This window comes from Dendroctonus ponderosae, unplaced genomic scaffold (genome assembly GCF_020466585.1).
Source record: "Dendroctonus ponderosae isolate FM_Combo_2020 unplaced genomic scaffold, Dpon_F_20191213v2 Dpon_F_20191213_3, whole genome shotgun sequence".
NCBI classification, from domain to species: Eukaryota; Metazoa; Arthropoda; class Insecta; order Coleoptera; family Curculionidae; genus Dendroctonus; species Dendroctonus ponderosae.
Window position 1 is genome coordinate 4980588 of NW_026018508.1, and position 22146 is coordinate 5002733.

Sequence of the window (22146 nt, forward strand, 5' to 3'; positions counted from 1 at the left end):
GAATATTTAATTAGACTAATTCATCAGGTACTAAGGACTCAAGGTAGATAAGATGCGACGCAGAATTCAAACGCTGCATTTCTTGGCTATTTGCAGTTATAAAAAGTTTAAATAAACAAATACAATGTTTTACAGCTTGAAAGCGACGCTACAAGTCAGTCAGTTTACAACTATTCCTAGCTGGTGTTTTATTACCATTAAAAAATGGGGAAAGCTTCGACATTAGATTTCATACATGTCTTCTTAGAAGCTGAATTAAATCGATTCCCGGTTGTCAAGCCATAACGAGAAACGTTTATGGGCGCAACTGAAACTTATCTTGTTTCTCAAGAATAATTCTTTTGGTTTTTTTATCCGTTATTTCTCCCGTTTGGAGAATGAAGTGAGAGTGCATCGAATTCCTTAATTAAGCGACATCCTCCAGATATATTAATACAGGATATAAGCGATCGAACATAATAGTAAAATTCACATTCTGCTTTAGATTACCGTCCTAGATCAAGTAAAAGTAAATGATAAATACACAGCGGTATGTGACTCAATCAGGAATCTAATTATATTTGTTTATTATTGGCAGTTATAAAAAGTTGCTTACAAATTCAGCATCAATTTTTCTCAAAGATATTTTTAGTGATTGTTTTATATTCCGTACTTTGGAGTAGGGGCGGTTTTGGTATCTACTAACTCAATACGAAAGTGTAGAAACAATACATACATTACAGAAACTTAAAATTAAAAAACTAGAAGTCAGAAGCCATTTTCACGGAAAAGCATGTATCAGAAGAGCGAAAACCTTACTCTACCATTTTTCTAGACGCAACAGAGCAGAAGAATCGCACTGCAGAAAATGTGCGCTTTTAATTAATATACGCAAATTACAAATCATACTCAATGCGTTCACAATCGGGTGCGCAATAATCAAAAACATCTCAGTGTTGATGTTTTTCTTAAATTAATTAATATTAAGATATTTCCCAAATATTTCTTCGAAAAAAATTGCAGGCATTGCAGTTAGTCTATAATAGGAATCTGGAGATACAAAAATTGCAATCAGAAAATAGTTAGCAACAACAAGCTGAATAAGCGAGCATAAACAATATTTAAATTATGTGAACAAAAGCAATTATATTTTGATTGGTTTTCCTTTTATTTTGATTTGAAAGACCAGGATGTGACGATTGATGAACGGTGTAATAAGTGTAGGTATCTAAAATATTTATTCAAATTAAAAATACTATAATATGTACATACTTAATTAAACATTTATTCGGTTGCTTTTGTAGCCCCTTTAAAAAGTTTGATACAGGGTGTCCCGTAAGCACATCATCAAAAGGGTACTGCGATATTCTTTGGATCAAAAGAAGACGATCTGACCTAACTTTTATTAACAAAAAATGTCTGGCTCCTCTTCTATTGATGGTCAAAGTTCTTCAAAAAAATATATTTTTTGAAATATCGGGAGAATGGTACTATGTATTTTGCTGAAACTTGCTGTGAATTTGTTCTTATGTAAGACTCATACTTTGATGAAACAATTGAGTTCAGCCGTTTGGGACAAGTGGTGAATTCTTGAGTGTCGTGGTACAAAGACTACCAGAACTTTTTATTTGGTGGATGGAATCAATTCATTTTTTTTTTGGTTGATGCACTAATCATTTATTCACAATTTTGTGCTCTTTCTAAGTGGCAAGAAAACAGAAAAAAATGTTTCGCAAAAACTATGAATGCTACAAGATTTTACAAAGAGCACGAAATTGTGACAAAATGATTAGTCCATCAACCAAAAAAATATGAATTGATTCCATCCACCAAATAAAAAGTTCTTTTAGTTTTTGTACCACGACGCTCAATGTCTTGTCCAAAACGGATGAGCTCGATTGTTTCATCAGAATATGAGTCTTACATACGAGCAAATGCACAGCGAGTTTCACTAAAATACATCGTACCATTCTCCCGATATTTCAGAAATGATAAGTTTTTTGAACAACTTTGACAATCAATAGCAGAGGAGCAAGATATTTTATGTTAATAAAAGTTAGGTCAAATCGTCTTCTTTTAATGCAAAGAATATCGCATTGATCATGTGCTTACGGGACATCCTGTATAATTTTGGACATTGTGCAAGAAATTATGTTGAACTGTAAAAAGTGTGCAACCTTATGAGAAATATAAGTAATAATTGATGATACTCGTATATGAAAAATATTAAATAAAAAGATGCACTTTATCCTGGATATTACAATATTGTGATATTCTTTCAAATTTAATTTAAAAAATATGACGATGTATGAAAGTTCAATTAACAAATACATATACATTTATGAGACGATTTTAAAATGTTATTGCCTAAATATTAATGACAATTTTTGACTAACAATGGGAATTTAACTAACTTGATCATAGGTGTAGATTTTTATAAAATGCATATCATTTTCTATACTTTAGCAGTTTGAGTCACCCAAAAAAAATTTGGCTTTTACAGAACGACAGCGTTTTTAATTTGCACCATTTTCATATTTGAATTATATACCAAGCAATCAAAGGTTGCTACAAACCAACTACAATTAGGCTTGTACCAGAGGCATCAATTTATCAGGTAATTTTCCAAAAGCAGCGTTTTACCCCCCAAAAAAAACAGATCATGCCGACGCAAGTTCTCAGATTCCTTTACATTCCTCGATTAAATTTCAATACTACACACCTGAAATCTCAAGTTTCTCTTAATTTAGGTAACAATTTGTTTCATGCGTTTCCGTGAGAATATTATGTAAGGAAAGACCAAATGGACATCGATTACGCAATGAAAAATCAAATAAATGCTACTCACCATGTATGCGGCTTTTGGAAAGTAGTTAATTCGACTCACCTGTAACGAATGATAAAGATGAAATAAATCTAAATATGATTGCACAATAATTATCAATTTGTTAATTTTGAAGACCGTTTATTTAGTAATTATTTTACTTAGTATTTTATGTTTTATTTGAAATAACTATTGCAAAATTGCAGACTAAATTCTGATTTTGACGCTATTATGAGATTAAAAAGAAATAAAGCAGAAAACTGACCGATTCATTGCAGAAAAGTCGTCCCTATCCAATTAAGTTCGATTCCGTACCGCAAAATTGAAGCACTAATTTGCAATTTTTACTAACACTCACGGAAACCAGACCAAAATCTGTAAAACACTTACAATAAATCACGCGAAATGATCAACTAATAAGTATCCGCTCGCATTAGACGCCAAAAACTCGCCAAACCAGAAAAGAAAAGCAAACCCTATTGATCACAAATATGCGATTCTTGATAAACAAACGGTAAAAAAACGCGTTGAAACTTGCAGCGCTCAAGATAACAACATAATAAAACGTATTTTATATACATACAGGGTTGGTTATTGATTGAAGTTTGGCCGCCCCTTTTCTACATCTAATTTGCAATTTCGGAAAACATTAAATACAAAAGTCGTAGATATTAACGTCTAGTGTATTTTAAAGTAATACAAATTGATACTGGGTGTCTCAAATTCAAGTCGCAGACCAAACTTAGTTCTAGAAAAGCTCTATTAATTGGAATGAAAAAATCTCCATCTGCTTATTTCTTTTACCTTTACGCTAACCTTTACCTCCTAAAATTCACTTCTCTCCTGAGATGTACCAAGTCTAGGATTAATACTAAGTGTCCATTTCTAGCATGATGCTCTGAAAAAGCATTGGAATTAGCATTAATACATTGGGCATGCTACATTTTACGAAAGAGTCAGTATCAAAAGCCTCAATATACAGTGTGTTCGCTAAGAAACACGTGCTTCATGCGCATTTTAATTCATAATTAATCCAGCCCTAACTTGGGAGCAAATCCACAACAGAATTCATTCACAGCCGTTATAACATTATCCCAATATTACAATAAAAAACGTTATTTCTTAGATCGTTTTATTGTTGCAGTAATGTAAAGATACATGTAAAGACACCGTGTATCAATTTGCATTTAAGTATGCAAGATTTTTAATATCCAAATTAAAAGCATCAATGTCGAGAACTTTGATAAATTAATTTAGAAAAGGAAAAACGTGTTCTAAAAAAATTGTTCGCGAAAAAATTCGGGAAAAAAATTTATGATGAAGGGAAAACTAAACATTTATTGTATTCAGATTGCCAAGTATGTATTTCAAACTTTTTTGTTTAAAGCAAAGAAGTTGGCCCATACAACATATACATTTCTGCGACATTTTTATGAAACATATGTACATAAATCTGCATTGCGCACACAATTAATTGGCAATTGATCTTATTGGTAAATTTACTAAAGTATATGTTAAAAAATCAACAAAATTTATCTACAAAAGCTCAGCTAGTCACATTGTAGATGAAGCTGAATGAACTTGAAAAATGGATGAAAATATGGTAAAAAATGCAATTTTTTGTTTAATTCTAAACCTAATAGTGAAGAAAATAGCTTGTGTTTTTAACATTGCAGTTGAGGTCCAGTTGCAAAATACTAGAACTTTGTTATTAAATTACCATTGCCTATTCTTTACCTACACAAGACCTACAAACACTTACAAGAAAGGGTATCCTTCAGCTAAATGTAGCCCAGATTTCGCCCGTGCTCAACACAAAACAAGGGGATCTTACATCCTGTCTTCTGTTAGACGCCCTACCCCTCAGCTGTTAGTTTTTGTTTTTATGGCACGCACATGGTGCAAGGTAATTCGACTAAAGAAAATTATTTTAATGAACCTTGAACTCTTAAATTATTTTTATGCAGTCTATTTTCAGTTTGTCCTGCATCCATATTGTCAAAATGTGCGATTTCCTTGAGTTTTTACTTAGGTTTAAATTCTTGCACGATTTTTCTTTATTATTTGGTGTCAATTCCTATTGCCTCCTTTCCATAATTTTTGTTTTTATGTTACTAATTGTTGGGTTTGGAAATATTTGAAAATTAAATTTCTTGGTTTGAAACTCAAAAATTCTTGGTTTGAAACTCAAAACAGGAAAACAGCATTACAAACAGAACTTCAAAAAAATTTTAAGTTTGTAGTTTATTGTTGATTTTTAAGTGTCTAATTTATTTTTATTGACCATTTAAGTCACTGTTTTCGCTCAATACCAGTGTGATTCTACATATAATTCTCAATATTATGACTCATTAAGATTTACCATCCTACCAACCCCCAAGTGCAGTAAGTCCTTTTTTCACTTTTCAGGTGAAATGCTGTTTTAAAGCGATTCATTCGCGATTCCACATGAATCTATGAAATTAGAATTTAAAAGATGAAACGCATTTTAACACATTTAAAATAGAAAAGTAGGAAAATGTGGGTTTGATCATATCATTTTCAATTTTTTCTTAATGGAACGAAACAACAGATTGGCTCTCATTTATTTGCCTGAAAGGATGCAGGCAGCTGATTTATATTTTTATTTTTTTTTTATTTTGACTGTGCATAAATAATTAAAAAAAATCTGCATGTAAGTTGAGCTTTTAAAATAACAGCCGTTTAACGTTTTAATGCAAACCGAACATCGGATGTAGACTAATAGGGGGGTTCTGATTTTGAGGGTGTTCATAAAACGCAGAAACTTGATACTCAGGTCCGGAAATAGGCATTTGTGTTCTCCGCACGTGTACTGTGAGCAGCCGATGGGGCACACCTGATACATTTTCTTTCGGTTCATGCATGGATGATGAGCCTCAGACCTTGGTTGTGTTCTCAGTAATTCTAAGCAAATTGTAATGTTGTGTTGATTGTAAAAAAAATGTTACAAATTCATGTTTTTTCGTCTTAGTTAGCAAGAATAGAAAAAATGGTATAACGCCACCTTAATAAGGTCGCACTTTTTTTTAACATTTCGTTTTCAAAAATATCGCTTAAAATCAGTATTTTCAAGTCAAAGCTAAAGGGGAAGCTTTTGAATTTAAATCGGAAATGCATTTCAGAAACTTAAATGTAAGTTCTCCGTTCAATCGAACTCTCAGATCTGAGTCAATTATTTCAAACTTGAGAGTTTTTCTCAGTTTAAAATCAAAACTCAAAGTCATCATTTAAGTCACAATTTACAGTAAAAAAATGCAACGTTAAAGTGCATAATTAAGTTAAGAGCGTAGGCAGATCAGTTATAACATAAAGCGTAAAAGTTAATGTTAAAATGTTGAGTTATAAGTCCTAAAGTCAAACTACCGGAGTTAAAAAGGAGTATGTAAAATACGGTTTTTATTTGAGTGTAGTCACAATTTTTGTTTTTAAATTCGAGTTATATGTTCACATTTGCAAGAAAGGGTTTTCTTTCAAGTCAAAACATTAGATTCAAAGTCGACATTTTCAGAAGGATTTCGAGACAATTTCAAAAAGATTCAGATTCGAAAAACAGCTTTGTATCGCAAGTTTCAGCTCAAAGTCAAACCCTAAAGTGAGAGTTAAAATGTAAATTATGTTGGTAAACTTTTCAATATTTGTCAAAAGTCCAGATTGTATGTAAAAGTAATAAATTATTCACTTTGTAGTCCAAAGTCAACAATTTAAAGTTAAAGTCGACGTTTTCGAATACAAATTGCGAATACAATCGAATTCTGTATGACAAATGTTTCAACTTTAAAGGCGAATTTTGAGTTTAAAATGTAAATTCTATCACAACTTGTGTTGAGCTTTCGAATCTCAAATGCACAATTCAATTAAACACGTTGTATTTTGAATTTGGAAGTTTAAAGACGAATTTTCACGATTTAAATTTAAATCGCAAACTTAAACCCGAACTTCATCCTACTGAAATTTAAATCAATCAGTTTCGATTGTAAAATAACAACTTTATTGCAAAATTCCAGTTAAATGTTGCAACGCAAAGAATTCTTGTTATGTGTAAATCCGTTTTTAGTCCAAATAGCTTTCGCTGAAGTTGAAATGGGGAGTTTTTAATTACTTGCGCTATACTTTCGAATTTTGATTTGAATATTTGAATATATATGAATATAATTTTTAATATATATATAGTTCGTATTTTAGATGAAAAATTCGGGTGCAAAGTGGGGTGATTTTAGGTTGGACCGAAATCTGGAGTAAAACAAGATTTTCCGAGTTTGTAGGTTGATGTTTCATGAATAAAAATTGAATTTAAATTGAAAATGTGCAGCGGAAATTTCCAATTTAAATTGCCCAAACTAAAAATGAGAGTTAATACTTGACAAAAATTAGAATGTCGGGCTTAAAATGAAAAGTAGCAACTTAATGTGAATTTTTCGAACTGCAATTCCAAATTTAACATTGCTATATCAGGCTCAAATCAAATCGAAAATTTCAAGTCGAAATATTGCATTGGACATTTACATTTTAAGTATTTTCAGGCGATTTGTGCGATACAGTTTTCATAGTTTCGGTTCAAAGTTGGAATTTTAAGCTTGAGTTAAATATTCCGTTGCAACTTGCAGATCAAATAAAAAAATAACTTGAAACTTAAAGTTTAATTTACATTAATGTTTAGTAAATGTGCATAGTTCTGAGTAACGATTCGAGTTCCAGTAAAGATTTTGATTATTGGTAAAAATAAGCATTGTTATTTATAAGAAACCGACCAAATGAGCATTTGAGAACAAATGATATTTTGGTAAGAGAATTTTCAATTCTTAAATGTTCCATCCTTGTAAATTATTCTAAATGATATGCTGATTCACTAAAAAGCTAAAAAATCAATCAGTCAATTGGTTTAATTGTGCTGCAACAGTGGTACTCGATCTTGACATCAAAAAATATGCTATTTGTACTGCCTTTTGATTAGTTCTTTATTTTATTACCTTAAGTAATAAATATTGTTACTTTCATGTATCTCACTTCAACGTATTCGAACACGATAAAATATTTAATTTTCAAAATCAAATATTATGCACTATTCCTATTTTCACTAATAGCTCAAAACGTACCAAGCAAGTCAATTATTTCGAAAAGCTCTCTCTAGTTTTCTAATGACCGACATCCTGACTCGTGTTCGAATTAACCCAAAGTGGTCATTGTTTTATCTTAAGACGTTATAGTTCATTAGATTGAATGAACACTTCCTTTTTAAGACGGTCAAACGGACGACACAGTAAACCTTTAGCTTAACGGCTATGAAATGATTAGAATACCGGAAAGTCAAATTGTAAAGCAAACAAGAAAACAAAACAAGAAAAGTTGCGTTTAGTGCAAATGTTACTGTTACATGTTAATAGTCGTTAATTACAAGTTGTAATGTTTTGAATTAATGGAAAAACGGCATCAAAACTTTGAGCAATTCAAGCTAAAGAGTGTAATTCTATTGCTACAAAGGGTGTTTGTGGTGTCAAATTGTTCTGGTAGGGTAAAACTATAGAACGTTTTCGAAATGGTCAGTGTTAAAATCAAATTAAACATGGCAATTTTTCAATATTATTTTGCTAAAAATTGTGATTTTATGTTTTTGTTCCAAACTGTTTTGAAGCAATTTGAAAATACTTTGAGTGTGAGGAAAGTAGGTGTTTAAAAATTATATATTTTGCGTGATGTAAATTGAAATATCCCTGTAACGGTCAACTTAAGCAGAGTACAACCAGAAAATGTCCACAGTAAAATGCCACAGAGAATAAAGATATGATTTGAACTAGAAAACTTGCTTTTGCTAGAAATAATGATAAATAAGTTATGCTTACCTAAATCGACAAAGAGAATCTTGTACTTTCTAACGTTTACACCAAAATTGCTTCTGCACTCTTATCCATAACAGGTTTTTCCAAATAATTCTAGTACTAAGTAGAATGTCTGGACTTACTGGACAAAGAAAGATTTTGCAGGAAATTGACTGCACTCTTATCCATTTCCAACCAGTAAAAGGGTTCGGCTTTGTGAATGGTAGAACGATCAAATGAATAGTTTTTCAAGAACCATTTTGTGTGAAGAATCTACATTTTTATCGCCCTGCCATCGATTTTTAGAGAAAATTCTCCACAAATCTTTGAGCTGGAATAATTAATAATGGAGTTATTGGACCACCATTTTTTGACGGGAATTTGAACTGTGAGAAGTACTGAGCATTTTAGGAGAACGTTTTTTTCTACTACTCTACATTCTTCTTTAAATCAGAAAGACGGTATTCTTTCTACATGATGTTGCTCCAGTAATTTTTCAAGAGTTACCACTAAATTTATCTATAAAACTTATCCAAATAGGCAAAGAGTGATCCCATTACTACTTTTTATGAGGAGACAAGACTTATTCAATGGGCAAATCTACTTGCTGGGACCAACATTTTCCACACCAGGCCAATTTTCCACAAACGCCATATTTTTGCCTACACAATTTGTCGGTTAATTTTGTAACATTACTTGAAGACTATCTATCATGTGTATATCATCGCATATGAAAAATAGTAATAAATGCATTTTTCTACTAGTCAAACTACGTATTATGTTCCATTCGCGTATCGCAAAAGACGAAATATCTCATACTGCAAACATCCATATCGCCAAGAGGTAAGACATTTAACACCAAAAGTAAGTAAATTTGCTTAGGTGAAGATGTAAAATCAGTATAACGCGATAATGGATTAGGCGGATTTACGCTCCCCAAATAAAGATAAAGCTGTTAATGCTTTGCAAAATCACGTTCCAAGCAACACGTTACAGCAGACTTTAACGACATCCGTGCGATTTACATGTAAACAAGCCATATAGCCGACCATTACAGACGAATGTTTACCAAATATACATTTAAAAGGATTTCTCACCCCCTCTACCCAAAAAGTCTTCAATGATCTAAAATTATCGCTCAAGAAACAATCCTTTTATTCTCTTAGAAAAATTAGCTTTATGCGGTATTCAATTGTGTTGCATAAACTTTACATCATTATTAGTTAAAATAAAAACTAGTTAGTTTTTGTAAAATCACTAAAAGACTGATATATTTTTAATGGATGTTGATCATTTACATTCGGGAAACTGGCTGTTAAATCTGCTGTTATTGGAGAAGAAATAAATGAGAGTAAATACAGATAAAAATGTCGGAGAATTGGTCATCCAAAGCGCGTTAGACGCGTTTTTGTTCAAAAATGCATTACGAGCAAGCTAGAGAGTAGACAAGAAGTTTAATAAATTGCGGACTTTTGCTCAAAAGACATCGATTTATACTTTTTTACGCAAAYTTTAGGAAAATCGGACATCACCMTCATGATTTTTTTRAGATTTTTGTAAACATTYATCCAAGAAACATTCAAGAGCGCCYTAAGCGAATTTTTGATCAAAAATTCTTTACGCGCAAGTTTAAWTTCTGGACTTTTGCTCAGAAGCCTMGATTAATACTTAARARYRAAAGAAAATCATCCAAAGCGCGWTAAGCGGGTTATCGTTCAAAATGTAATTATTTAAATTCTGAACTTTTGCTSAAAAAGCCTCGATTTATATTCTCAACAAATTTTAGCAAAATTGGACAGCGCAGTGATTTTTAATTTTTTTGCAAACTTTCATTCAAAGCGCGTTAAGCGGGTTTCTGTTCAAAAATTCATTCCGTGCAAGCTAAATTAGACACGAAATTAAAATTCTTCTCAAAAATTCACAATTTATACTTATACTAAATGTTAGAAAAATCAGCACAGTGATTTTTAAAGATGTTTGCAAACTTTCATTCAAGAAATCATCCGAAACGCGTCAAGCACGTTATCGTTCAAAATTAAATTACAAGCAAACTACAGTAGACAGAAAGTTTAAATTATGGGCTTTGCTCAAAAGGGCTCGATTTATAATCTCAACAAATTTTAGCAAAGAGACAGAAAATTAAGCAGGAGACAGAAAATTAAAATTCTGGGCGTTTGCTCAAAAATTCGCGCGATTCATACTTTCACCAAATTTTATAAAAATCGGGAAGCACAGTGAAATCATCCAAAGCGTGTTAAGCGGGTTATTGTTCAAAATTTCATAACGAGCAAACTACAATAGGCAGAAAGTTTAAATTCTGGACGGAGTTTGCTCAAAAAGCCTCGATTTAACTCTCAACAAATTTGAGCAAAACTAGAAAGCACAATTATTTTAAAAAAATTTTGCAAACTTTTATCCAAGAAAGCATCTAAAGTGGGTTAACCGATTATCGTTCAAAATTTCAATACGAGCAAACTACAGTAGACAGAAAGTTTAAATTGTGGACTTTTGCTCTAAAAGCCTCGATTTATCCTTTCAACAAATTTTAGCAAAATTGGAAAGCACAATGATTTTTAAATTTTTTTTGCAAACTTTCATTCAAGAAATCATCCAAAGTGCGTTAGGCGGGTTATTGTTTAAAATTTCATTACGAGCAAACTACAGTACGCACATAATTAAAATTCTGGGCATTTGCTCAAAAATACACGACTTCTACTTTCACCAAATTTTAGAAGAATCGGGCAGCACAGTGATTTTTTAAGTTTTTTGCAAACTTTCATCCTAGACACCATCTAATTGTTAAGCGGGTTTTAGTTCAAAGATTCATTGCAGCCAAACCAGGTCCAAAGAAAGACTGAAATATGCAGACCCGAGAAACTTTATATGCAGAAGACACAAAATCAACAAAATCTGTGGAACGAAAAAAAACCGAAACCTAACGAAAAATGTGAATAGGTAACTTGCTAAATCAAATAGTTTTAGCAACATTTTATATTCCTCCACATACGAACTAAAAATATACATATGCATTTTTAATCCTGATCCTAACATTTATTTCTAATTAATCTTTCATGGATTATGTGTGGATTCTCAGTGGTTAAGAGTGAATACAGTATTATGTGAGAACATGTTATTTTCATATGGGACCATTATTTGTTCACAAAATTGTAATCTTCTGGACTATTAAGTCCTTTTTGACTTTCTACTTTATTTCCGCAACCCGCATGATGTCATCAGATCAGATCWGTTCAATGRACGTTTTCAAGCAAAACCACCTCTGAAGAGGGAAGCCATTCCTGCTTGCAAAACTAGGAAGAAATTATTTTTCCACGGCGGTCTAAAATCCCACAAACTAACCAGTTTCAAGCAATWGCCGCAAAAACCGAACACTTTCTGATGTTCTACATAATGCTGAAAACTACACGAAATTTACCCACACTTTCAATGTTGCGATGCTCAATAATCAACACACAAAGTGTGTTGAGACACATGCAATAAATATGGTTTTTAATTGGACATATATAGTTCGCCTTTTACAATAAACAATATAGAAAGTTCTTGCTATTGTGTGGTTTTATCTCAAAGCAAACAGGCACTGAAAACTGCGTATATTGCGAAAAACAGCATAATTACTATGCGGGCGGTATTATTTCTATTAGTGACTCTGATTAGTTAATTCACTAGATATAAATTCCTCTAGCCTAGTCGTTATTGTTAGCTAATTAAATGAAATTATTCTATCCGGTGAAAAGGCTGAGATTAGTTTAGGACATATGAAAGTTAGTTACCCACAGCAATTTGCTCTTGAGCAATTTATCTCCCCTTTTTTACATTACTTTTATCAACAGCAATTGTAGTTTTTTACTGTAATTTTTTCCGTTTATCCATCAGTATTAATAGACAATTTCTATGCCCTTAGATTAGTGGTATTTTATTCACTAACATAGATTATAGACCAGCTAAATATATCCTTGTTGTCTATGTATTCTATGTTAATTAACTAATATCGGGCGAATCAATCATACAATCAGTTTAAACCCAAACTTTGACTAAAATATGGAAAATGATAGTAAAAGCAAACAGAAGCTGTTCTTTAGGGTCCAAAAAACACAAAAGAAGAAGACAAACAATATAAGACAGGTGAAAAATAAGTACGAGATCATAAGTCGAGAAAATGAAACTACAGAGAAACGGAGACTACTTCAAGGAATTAGTTATTGTAGAAGACACCCATGGTGTTGAAAGCGAAGACTGGGAATGTAGCAAATGAGAGACCGAAAAAATTGAACGAAGGAGAGGAAAATACAACGGATGGTAAATAAATAAAGAAAGTTAATAAATCGGTGCAAATGTTGAAAGGACCGAAAGCAGCAGGCTACGAGCATTCACAGAAATTGGCAGAAAAAGGTACCAGCCAAGGCACTGGAAAGTAAAAAATTAACATATGGAAAACCAGTTGGACGAAAACAATGCAGAATACCATGTCTTCTTATTAAAACAGATCAGATAATTTAGAAGTAGACCTAGATATGCAAAACTTTGACAGTGTCCCAAGGAATTTCAAATAGAAAGGTTGGTAACAAAGAGAAGTGAAAGAACAATTAAGAAAGAACATAAAAAATTTAAAACACACATGTGAAACAACGAGAACTTGGATGAGAAAGAGAAGCCCTGTTTGAATTGATATGCTAAAGAAGACAAATGCAAGTGGGATATAGAAATACGGAAGGGCTCGTTCTGTTGCTATTGGTGAAAATAAACTTCTACTGCTTTTTTTTGTATCTAAGTGACATTTTTGTTATTTTTCTTTATTAGAAACGTATTTTTAAAATAATGCTGACGTTATACAAAATACTGATTGGTGAACAGTAATAGTTTCTGTATGAGAAACAGAAAAGCTTCTCCAATATTAAACAAAAATAAATTTCTAATATTGATTTATAAAATTTGTACAAAATTTTTAATTTTTAAAGAGAAATATTTTCGAAAAAAAATTGAATCAATTCCTTGAAAAACGTAAAAAAGCGTCTATTCAAATACTATAAGACTTTTAAGATATTGTTTTTCTATTTTGCGATTACAAAATTAACAATTCTTCAATATTTTTATGTGATGTACATTCTATGCTATAGTCTAATTCGAATTTTCCTATAGCAACGGAAATTCGTTCGTGAATTTGTATTTTTTCAAAATATTTTTTGTTTTGCACTAAAATGAACGTTAAATTATTAGCATTATTATGCATAAAAAAACGGGCCTAATTAATTGCTGTCCACTTTACAAAATATTAAAAAAATGCAGTGAAATGGCAGTGATTGTTTTCGTTTACAATTTTTGCCAAAAAACGATAAAACTAATATTTTTTTATCAGCCTCATGTTTATTTAACCAAACCTTCTTTGAAGAATATTGACTAGGGAAAGAAAGATTAGAAAATATACGTCCAGATGTTGTTGGTTGAATTAGAAACCACTGAATATCAATACTAGCTTTAAGCTGACAGTTGCCTAATTATTAAGGATCCCGGTGTTTTTCCCACTTTCTTTTTATACTTTCTTTGCTATTAAGAACCGGAAAAGCGTGATCGCTGGGAAACCGTTCGGGAGGACCCAACACTTTGATTTCTAATTCTAGGTTTAGTCGTCGCATGTAAATATATTAGGTAACGTTCATTTGTTCTGAACTAATGATAGTTAAGTTATACTATGAGTCGACATTATTTTGAATAAAAAATAAAGCTATGAATGTCGGAAATATTTGCAAGAATTGTGCGGAAAAATCTGGTATTCGATATTTAGTTGAAGCTGAAAATATTCATGTAAGTAAATTTAACTGTCGGATTGAAATTGCGAGTTAATTTTTAGGAAAATGGTTTTTCTCATATTCGACGGAAAACAGGAGAAAGAAAGCTTATAAAACACACATGTAATATATCAAATATATCAATCAAATAAAATATTAGTAATTTTTTGCTCACAAAGAACATGTTTTGATGCCGATTCTGTTGATTCCGGATTTTTTATAATAGAAGTTTGATTTTAATCTGCTTCTAGAATACCATAAACTCAACAAATAGAACAAACACACAATTAAAAGCAAAGAAAATTATTATTTATTCAAGTTTTAGAACAAACTTTAAAAAAATCTCAACCCTTATGTATTACAGAAAGAGAAATTGTAATTTGGTTTTCTTGGTCCCCTGGTGGAAAGTACGTACTTTGGTCACTGTTTTATATAGCGAAGTAATAGATTAGATAGAATATAGATAATAGATAGAATTAAGTAATAGAGTAAAAGTTATAGATCACTAAGCTGAAACTTTGTACCGATTTTCCGATTTGATCCGCCAAGAAATGTGCAGAATAGGTCAAAAATAAAAAGAAAAAAAATGTTTGATGAGCTGTAACACGAAAATATTTCAGATTTCGAATTTACCACTTACATGACTACCATTATTTTAGCATGTAGATTATCCCTTAAAAATTTCCTAACGCATTATTGGAACACCTTGTATAAACGTGGTATGTACATAATACCTCACTTCTCGCCCTAGGAATATAAAATACTATTAAATAATAATGCATCCATAGATATATATTGCGACATATGTTAAATGCACTTATAAATAGCTGTTTTATTTATGATTTTACTGATTTTGTCCTTAGTAGCTTCAATGTTTAATATTGAATTTCTTTTGTTTCAGACCACCATTAAAGTGTACGCAAAATGTCTTCGACCAGATATCGAATACAAGACTCTCAGCATCACCTTCCAGACCACCTGCAAACAAGTGGTGGGCACTTTGCTAGGAAAATACAAAATGAAACATCGAGATCCGAAGCTGTTTTACTTGAGCATGGAAGTAACCGTTAGAAAAGCGGGAGTGAGAACGCATTTAGCGCTGGACGATGAAGCTAGACCTGCAGTTTTACAAAGTTGTCACCCCAAAGGCGATTCTAAGTAAGTTGAATTGTTGTGTATTTTCGATGTTATTAGATATAAGCCCAATTTTGATCATAAAAAAATTACTAAGCTGTTTAAAGTAGAACCCAAATATTTCATTCAATTGCTCCAATAAATAGATTTTCTTTAAGATCCCTAAACTATTTATTGAATAATTAGATTAAAACATTGTGATAGCCAATAATATAAATTTAATAAAGCTACCATTTCTCACGTCTTGAATTTTAACTTAATTTTTTTATTAGTTACGAACAGCCGTGTTATCGGCATATGCGAATTTGCATAATTTTTTTTAAATTTAAAACAGAAGTTAATATGCCTTTCTTATCCAATAGAACTTTCTACTAGATAAGTTCTATATGGTTGAGGCGAATTCACATTTTTTAAACCCTCTCGTTGAGTACTTATTTCGCCTGAGAAGCGTTTGTCTCTTTCGCACATATTTTAACATAGAAGCAAAAAAAAACAAACATTTTGATGCCGCAATACTCAAAGAAAATATTTTCCTCTTTCTGCTTCATGAGTCTATGGGAATGATCAGCTGGACACGAACTGCTTTAGAGCCGAAAATCTTTAACACCTTTATAAATAATAATTAAATATGCATGTTGAAATTAAAGAAACTGGGCATGGAAGAAAATACATATTAAGTTGTTCGTTAAGTGTTAAGTGTTAAGCACATTCATTATCTAATTTATTTCAGTGTTATACTTTTTCAAATTTGTCATCACTTTGTGATATTTAAATAAACCCTTGCAATTATAATTTTTTAAATATATTTTCTAGAGAACTGAATGTTAATATTTATAATTTTTCACATTATTTATGGTAAGTTTGAAACTCTGTTGGATTCAGAAAGCATTTAAATATTCAAACTTTGTTTTGAACACAAACGTTGCTATAATCTAACCGTTTATGTAATTTTTGTCACCTTCTGTACACATTTATATCTAGTTCTGAATTTATATCAGAAAGATGCAAATGTTGAATAAACTAATCTAAAATAATGTTAATTTTTTTCAGGTTTTCGTTGCAAACACGCCGAGGAGGTTTAGTAAAAGTTCACGATTCCGTTTTAAACAGCAATTCTCAATATAAATCTCTACTAATCAGCGCAAGAACAACAGTCGACGAGCTGATTTCACTTCTTCTCAACTGCTACAACAGCAAAGAGCGAGTTGAACAATTCTCCATTTATGAAGTAAGCTGCTTCCAGTTTCATATAGAACATTTCACGAAAACAATGTGTCCATTAGGTGAACCCGGAACGAGAACAGCAAAGAAAATTGCATCCAGATGATCGGCCACTTCAAGTGCAACAAACTTGGTTACCTTCGCATGAATGCCACTTTTTAATTCGGAAAAATCCAGACTATCTACCTCTATCAAGGAGAAAAGTAAGTAGTTTGAATCTTGAAATGTCCAACAGTGGCACTCGAAGATATTGTTAAGTTCTTCTTTCCTTAAGAACATCCTGATTTAAAAGATAGTAATTATTGATAGATTAGTTTTAGTAATCGCTGGTCTACTTCAATATGTGCATTGGGATAAAAGTGTAATAAATGTTTCTCTGAATATATTGTACATTCGATCTGCTTGCCACAGACGGTATGCCAGTGCAACCAGTCTTTTAAGTAATTTTTGAAACTCACAGGCTTTTGTTGAAAACTATCATTTATCTATTTTTCTATCTACAGCTACAGCTATGTTAGCTGTAACGAGTAGCTATTTCTAAATTCTTGTATTTATCAAAATGAGTATCTAGCATTCAATGCAAAATCATCTTTACCATTAGCTTTCCATGGAAGGACGCGTCTGTGTATTGAAAGAGAAATTCAGGCAGTTCTTGGGCACCATCAGTACAAGTGTGCTAAACAATTATTTTTCTAGTATTAGGTTCCAAAAGTAACATGTTACTTTTGCAATTTTTCATTAAAAATTCGCATTGTTGATGATGGTAGAAATAGTGATGATAAATAATGATTTAGTTTGTTAAAAAATACTTCTTAGCATTGGTAAACTAAAAATTATATATTCCAAAACAAAAAAAAACCTTGGGTCATAAGTAACTACTGAAAGGAAAAACCCTTATAATAAAATCTAATTGTTTAATGTACGCTTTGCATGCGAAAATGTTTAAAAAGCTAATTTTTCATAAAAATTTAAATTTTATTCAAATTACTTGTTGAGTCCGAAACCTGAGGCCTCATTCAGACCCCAAAAAATATAATAACAAAGTCCCAATTCATTTCTTTTTCTGCTCTAAATCAGAATTATTTGCAGATTTTTTGGATGTCCGATCTACCGCCACTTCCAGCCTCCAGACTGTTCAAAGCCACCCAACCAGCGCCTCAAAACAAGATCAACTTATTGCAACTTTCGAAATCTTCAACATCTTTAGTACCTTCGAAAAAAACAGATGAAAAGCAGAATTCTCACCTGCAGATAAAAGCCAAAGAAAGTGCCGAAACCAAATATTTAAGCACTGAATTGAAGGTATTTGAGAACAATAACAATACAGTGTCTCAGCAAAATGGACAACCTACTTTTGGAGATTACGAAAATTACTTCTATATCTAGTTTTACGTTAGTGTGTCGACTCATTCAATTTTTTTGGTGCACCTGTGGCCACACTAACATTAGGATTTCTCGCTAATACAGTGCTGGATAAATGCGAAATTTTTACTTGGAATACAATACAAGTGAAAAATATGTATTGTATAAATTTATTTTAGATAAAATGATAGCGTTAGGGAAGGTTATTCATACTTGCATAACATTCTTGTTTAGTAAACGTATTAACTTACTGTATATTTTGTATATAATCCTTGTGTCGTCTAGTTTTTTATTGTGATATTTGCCTAGAATTAGGAAGATTGGAACCAAAGAGAACATCAGTTTTTATGTAACGTATAATCCTTAACGTAACCGTTTTGCTGTACTTATATTTGGCAGTAATTACATACCATTTAAGCTAATTTTAACCCAAGAACCAGTCCAAATAATATTAAACAACTTCAATCACTTTTCTTTCAGAATCAGTCACAGGTGTGTGTGGTCCTGGTGTTTGATAAATATATCTTTAGACTTTTAGCGGAAATTGAAGATTTGAAGTGAATATTCTTCTAGGTTTAAGAATTTTTCCAAAAAATATTTACCCTTTCCATTGAGTTTTTTCAATTGCCGAAACTGGTCATTAAAATATGAAATTAAAAAAGTTGAAATCAGAAGAATACATAATGACCGAGGTTTCAACTTTCTGTATCCAGAAAATGCCACTTTATTCCAGCATTTTGGTAGTTTTTTTCTTAATATTAATTTTCGAAGTTCGCCACCACCTCTAAGAATTTGCCGGTATATTTATACAACATCCAGTATATCCTGTCTCGTCAGAAGATCGCTTTCGGTCCAAATAATATTCGACTTAAAACCTATTAAAAACTTTATAATTCACTGTTAATTGAATATTCTCCTTCGATAGGTTTTATTGATGTATATTTACGAAAGCTTTAAATAAATTCGAAAACTAGAAAGCATCTTAATGAGTTAAATCAGTGTTAAATAAAATTGTAATTTAGGACTAATGTTAAATGATTCGATTTATTCATGATGTTAAAAATTGCAGGATCACTCAAATTGTTAATATGACCAAATTTTCCAAATTCCGAAAAAAAAAATTGTAAAAAATGCAGCAAAATTAAATGTATAGTGTAGTGTACCTAACGATTTTAGGAAAAAGCTTTGAAATATTCAGGAATGTTTTATTAATTATAGCGAAAATCTAATCCGTTTTTGCATGAGAACACCTAACTAATATTTAACGTGCAATGCGAATGTTACAGCTTCTCTTTATATGTTTGTGTATGTATATGAATGTAGGTAATGTTAGTTTACTTTATCGCAAGTACCTAAATGTCGATTATAAATGTTAAACACCAAAGATTTAGTGTGTACCATGTGTGTTTGTGTTTAAGGTAATAAATTTAATTAATTGAATCATGCAAACGTGTTTTTACTTTCCTGTTCTAATGAATCATCTTCATAATTTTAACTCATTTCAAAAAGAGAGATAGTGAGACGTTCATAGTTTTCAATTTACCTAACTTTTAATGTGTGGTACCTGTTTGGAAAAAAATATTTGAAGAGCCCGAAAACTACACCAAAAATAACGCAGATGAGAAAAAAACGCAAGACTATATATAAACTACAAACTAAAACGTAGAAGTAAGTGTGTATGTGCATCGAGAAGATAAAGAACGGAATACATCCAAAAATATAAGAAATCGACTGAACATAAACCTGCAGCCCAAGAAAATAGTGAAAGCCTATTAAATAGTGAAAGCCTATTAAACTTGGAAGAACTAAAAGGGCAGAACACGAAAAAGGATAGATAGTAGGCGTGTGTAACTCAGTGAATTCAGGTGCGCGGTGTTGCGGACATGGCTTGATGCGTCAACACAACGTACCGACACCGTAACTCTCCGGTGCAGTAGCGTTGCACCCATTTGACCCATTTGGTAAAAAGTTACTAATAAAGAATGTAGTGATCTTTTTTTTGTTAGGTGTTAAAATTTGAGTCCCGGCCTCGTAAAGATTTAATTCGCCTCTTGGTTAAATGCTAAGCACCATTAAAAGTGCGGCACAGTGAGACGCGATTAGTTCTAACAAAAAACTCAGAAACGAAATAGTATATTACATAATTAGAGTTGTAACGAGCACTTTACATGCGAATGGAAAAGTTGCAAAAGTAGTAACTTACTAAAACTGAGAAAATAATATTCAATAAGTTACATTCTCCCGACAAGTTTTAATGTTGTTTGTGGACAAAATATCGGACTTCTTGCTTTTAAACCCTCAGATTCACTTTTGAGTAGGGTATGTATTTTTTAATACAAGATACATCGTTTATATTGTGATGAATGTTGACAGAACTGTGTGTTTAGTTTACCAAGCGTTTGGTTTACAATGCGTAAAATGGAACTTACTTAGATGGTAGGAAGTGTGTTTTATACTACTTTCAGTAGCGGTCGCAGGTAAAATACTTTACAAGTTCAGAGTTCTGCGCTCAGTAAAGAAGAGTGCGCTCTAAATGCCGTCAGAATTTCGAACTTCACTCATCGTTAAGAAAAATTTTGCAGGATTTCTAAGAATTATTACGGGGCACATTTCGAATTGAGTTTTTGGAAAACAAATTTCGCAGAAACCAAAAATAATCTAAAAGTTCAGAGGGGTGTGTTCAGTAAAGAAACGTGCGCTCTAAAAGTCAAAATTTCGAATTTCACTCATCGTTCAGAAAATGTTGCTTATGATTTGAAAAAGCTATTGCGGGACGGGGCGGGGAAACAGAAATTTCACCGAAACGAAAAATAATCGAAAAGTTGTGCGTTCAGTAAAGGATAGTGCGCTCTAAAAGTCGTAAAAACTACTTCAAACCTTCAAACATTCATTCAAAACAATAAATTTTGCTCGCTTTTTAAATGTCGATTTCAAAATGAACGCTTTTACGCGACTGCACTTTTCAATAAAAAAATTCAATTTCCAAAGTAAAGCCAGTAGAAACTTGAAAAATTTACATTCTGTAGAAAACGCTTTTTTAATGAAATTTTGCTAAAAAGTTGCACTTAAACGTCTGATATTCAAATTTCGTGTGACTTCTTGTGACAAATCTACCAGAGTTTACTCACGCACGGTGTTATAACGGAACCGAGTTATCAATTCTCTATCCAATGATATAAAAACGAACTCTGTTGCGGCTCAAATGGTTCTTAGCACCGTCAAAATAGGCGGCGTCATGATTCAGTCGATATTGCAATTTGAAAAAAAACGCGCAAAACTAAAACTCTTGACTTTTTTTATAAAAAAAAACATAAAACTGGAACTCATATTTGCATATCTGAAACGGTTCTTTGGAGACAAGCTTCAAATGAGCTTGATGTAAAAATACAAAGTCGTCCAAAATATTATCAAAACTTGAAAATCTACTCTAACTAAGAACTAGAATAGCTCAATAGGTATCGAAACCACGCTACGAGTCAGTTGATGAATATGGGACTAAAAGTTCTACATGTACATGGCAACCATGGGCAAAGTAATGCTAAGCTTACCAAAATCTGCGTAGTGCCACCTGGAAAGAAAGATGAAACTGTGTTTAGTACAGCGGAAAATCTGTCCAAAGCCAGACTTATTTTATCAGCACAGCAGAGAGAAAAATATAAAGAATCCATAAAACTTCAGTTGCTTGTCGGAAAGCTAAGCTCAGTTCAAGCTAAAAAATGTATAGATTTGAGTCCATTCTTACCAGCTTTCTACAAGTTGGGGCACCATGCTCCATTTTCTACCCAATAATCCTCAAGGAGTTCACGACACTTTCACAAACTACCGCACTTACCATAAGATCCACAATGATTCCATATTTCCCATCTAAGAACGAGATTCACACGACACAAAGGATTACCTAAACCGATTTCTTCCTCTGTCGATAGCAAACTGACATTCAAACACCTTTTCGAGAAAAAAGACACTGAACTACAGAATAAACATGATTATT

At 32.0% G+C, this 22146-nt stretch overlaps 1 protein-coding gene across 1 annotated transcript in view; it reads left to right on the plus strand.

Annotated features, from left to right (window-relative positions):
• The window catches only part of LOC109540336, an 84567-nt gene extending 64967 nt beyond the window's left edge, over positions 1-19600 (plus strand). The window contains exons 3-6 of the mRNA XM_019908684.2: positions 15340-15596; positions 16623-16800; positions 16856-16996; positions 17883-19600. Coding sequence (XP_019764243.1) covers positions 15340-15596; positions 16623-16800; positions 16856-16996; positions 17883-18179 — 873 coding nt within the window. The 3' untranslated portion in view covers positions 18180-19600. The remainder of the gene's footprint in view (positions 1-15339; positions 15597-16622; positions 16801-16855; positions 16997-17882) is intronic.
• Positions 19601-22146: the final 2546 nt, after the last annotated feature.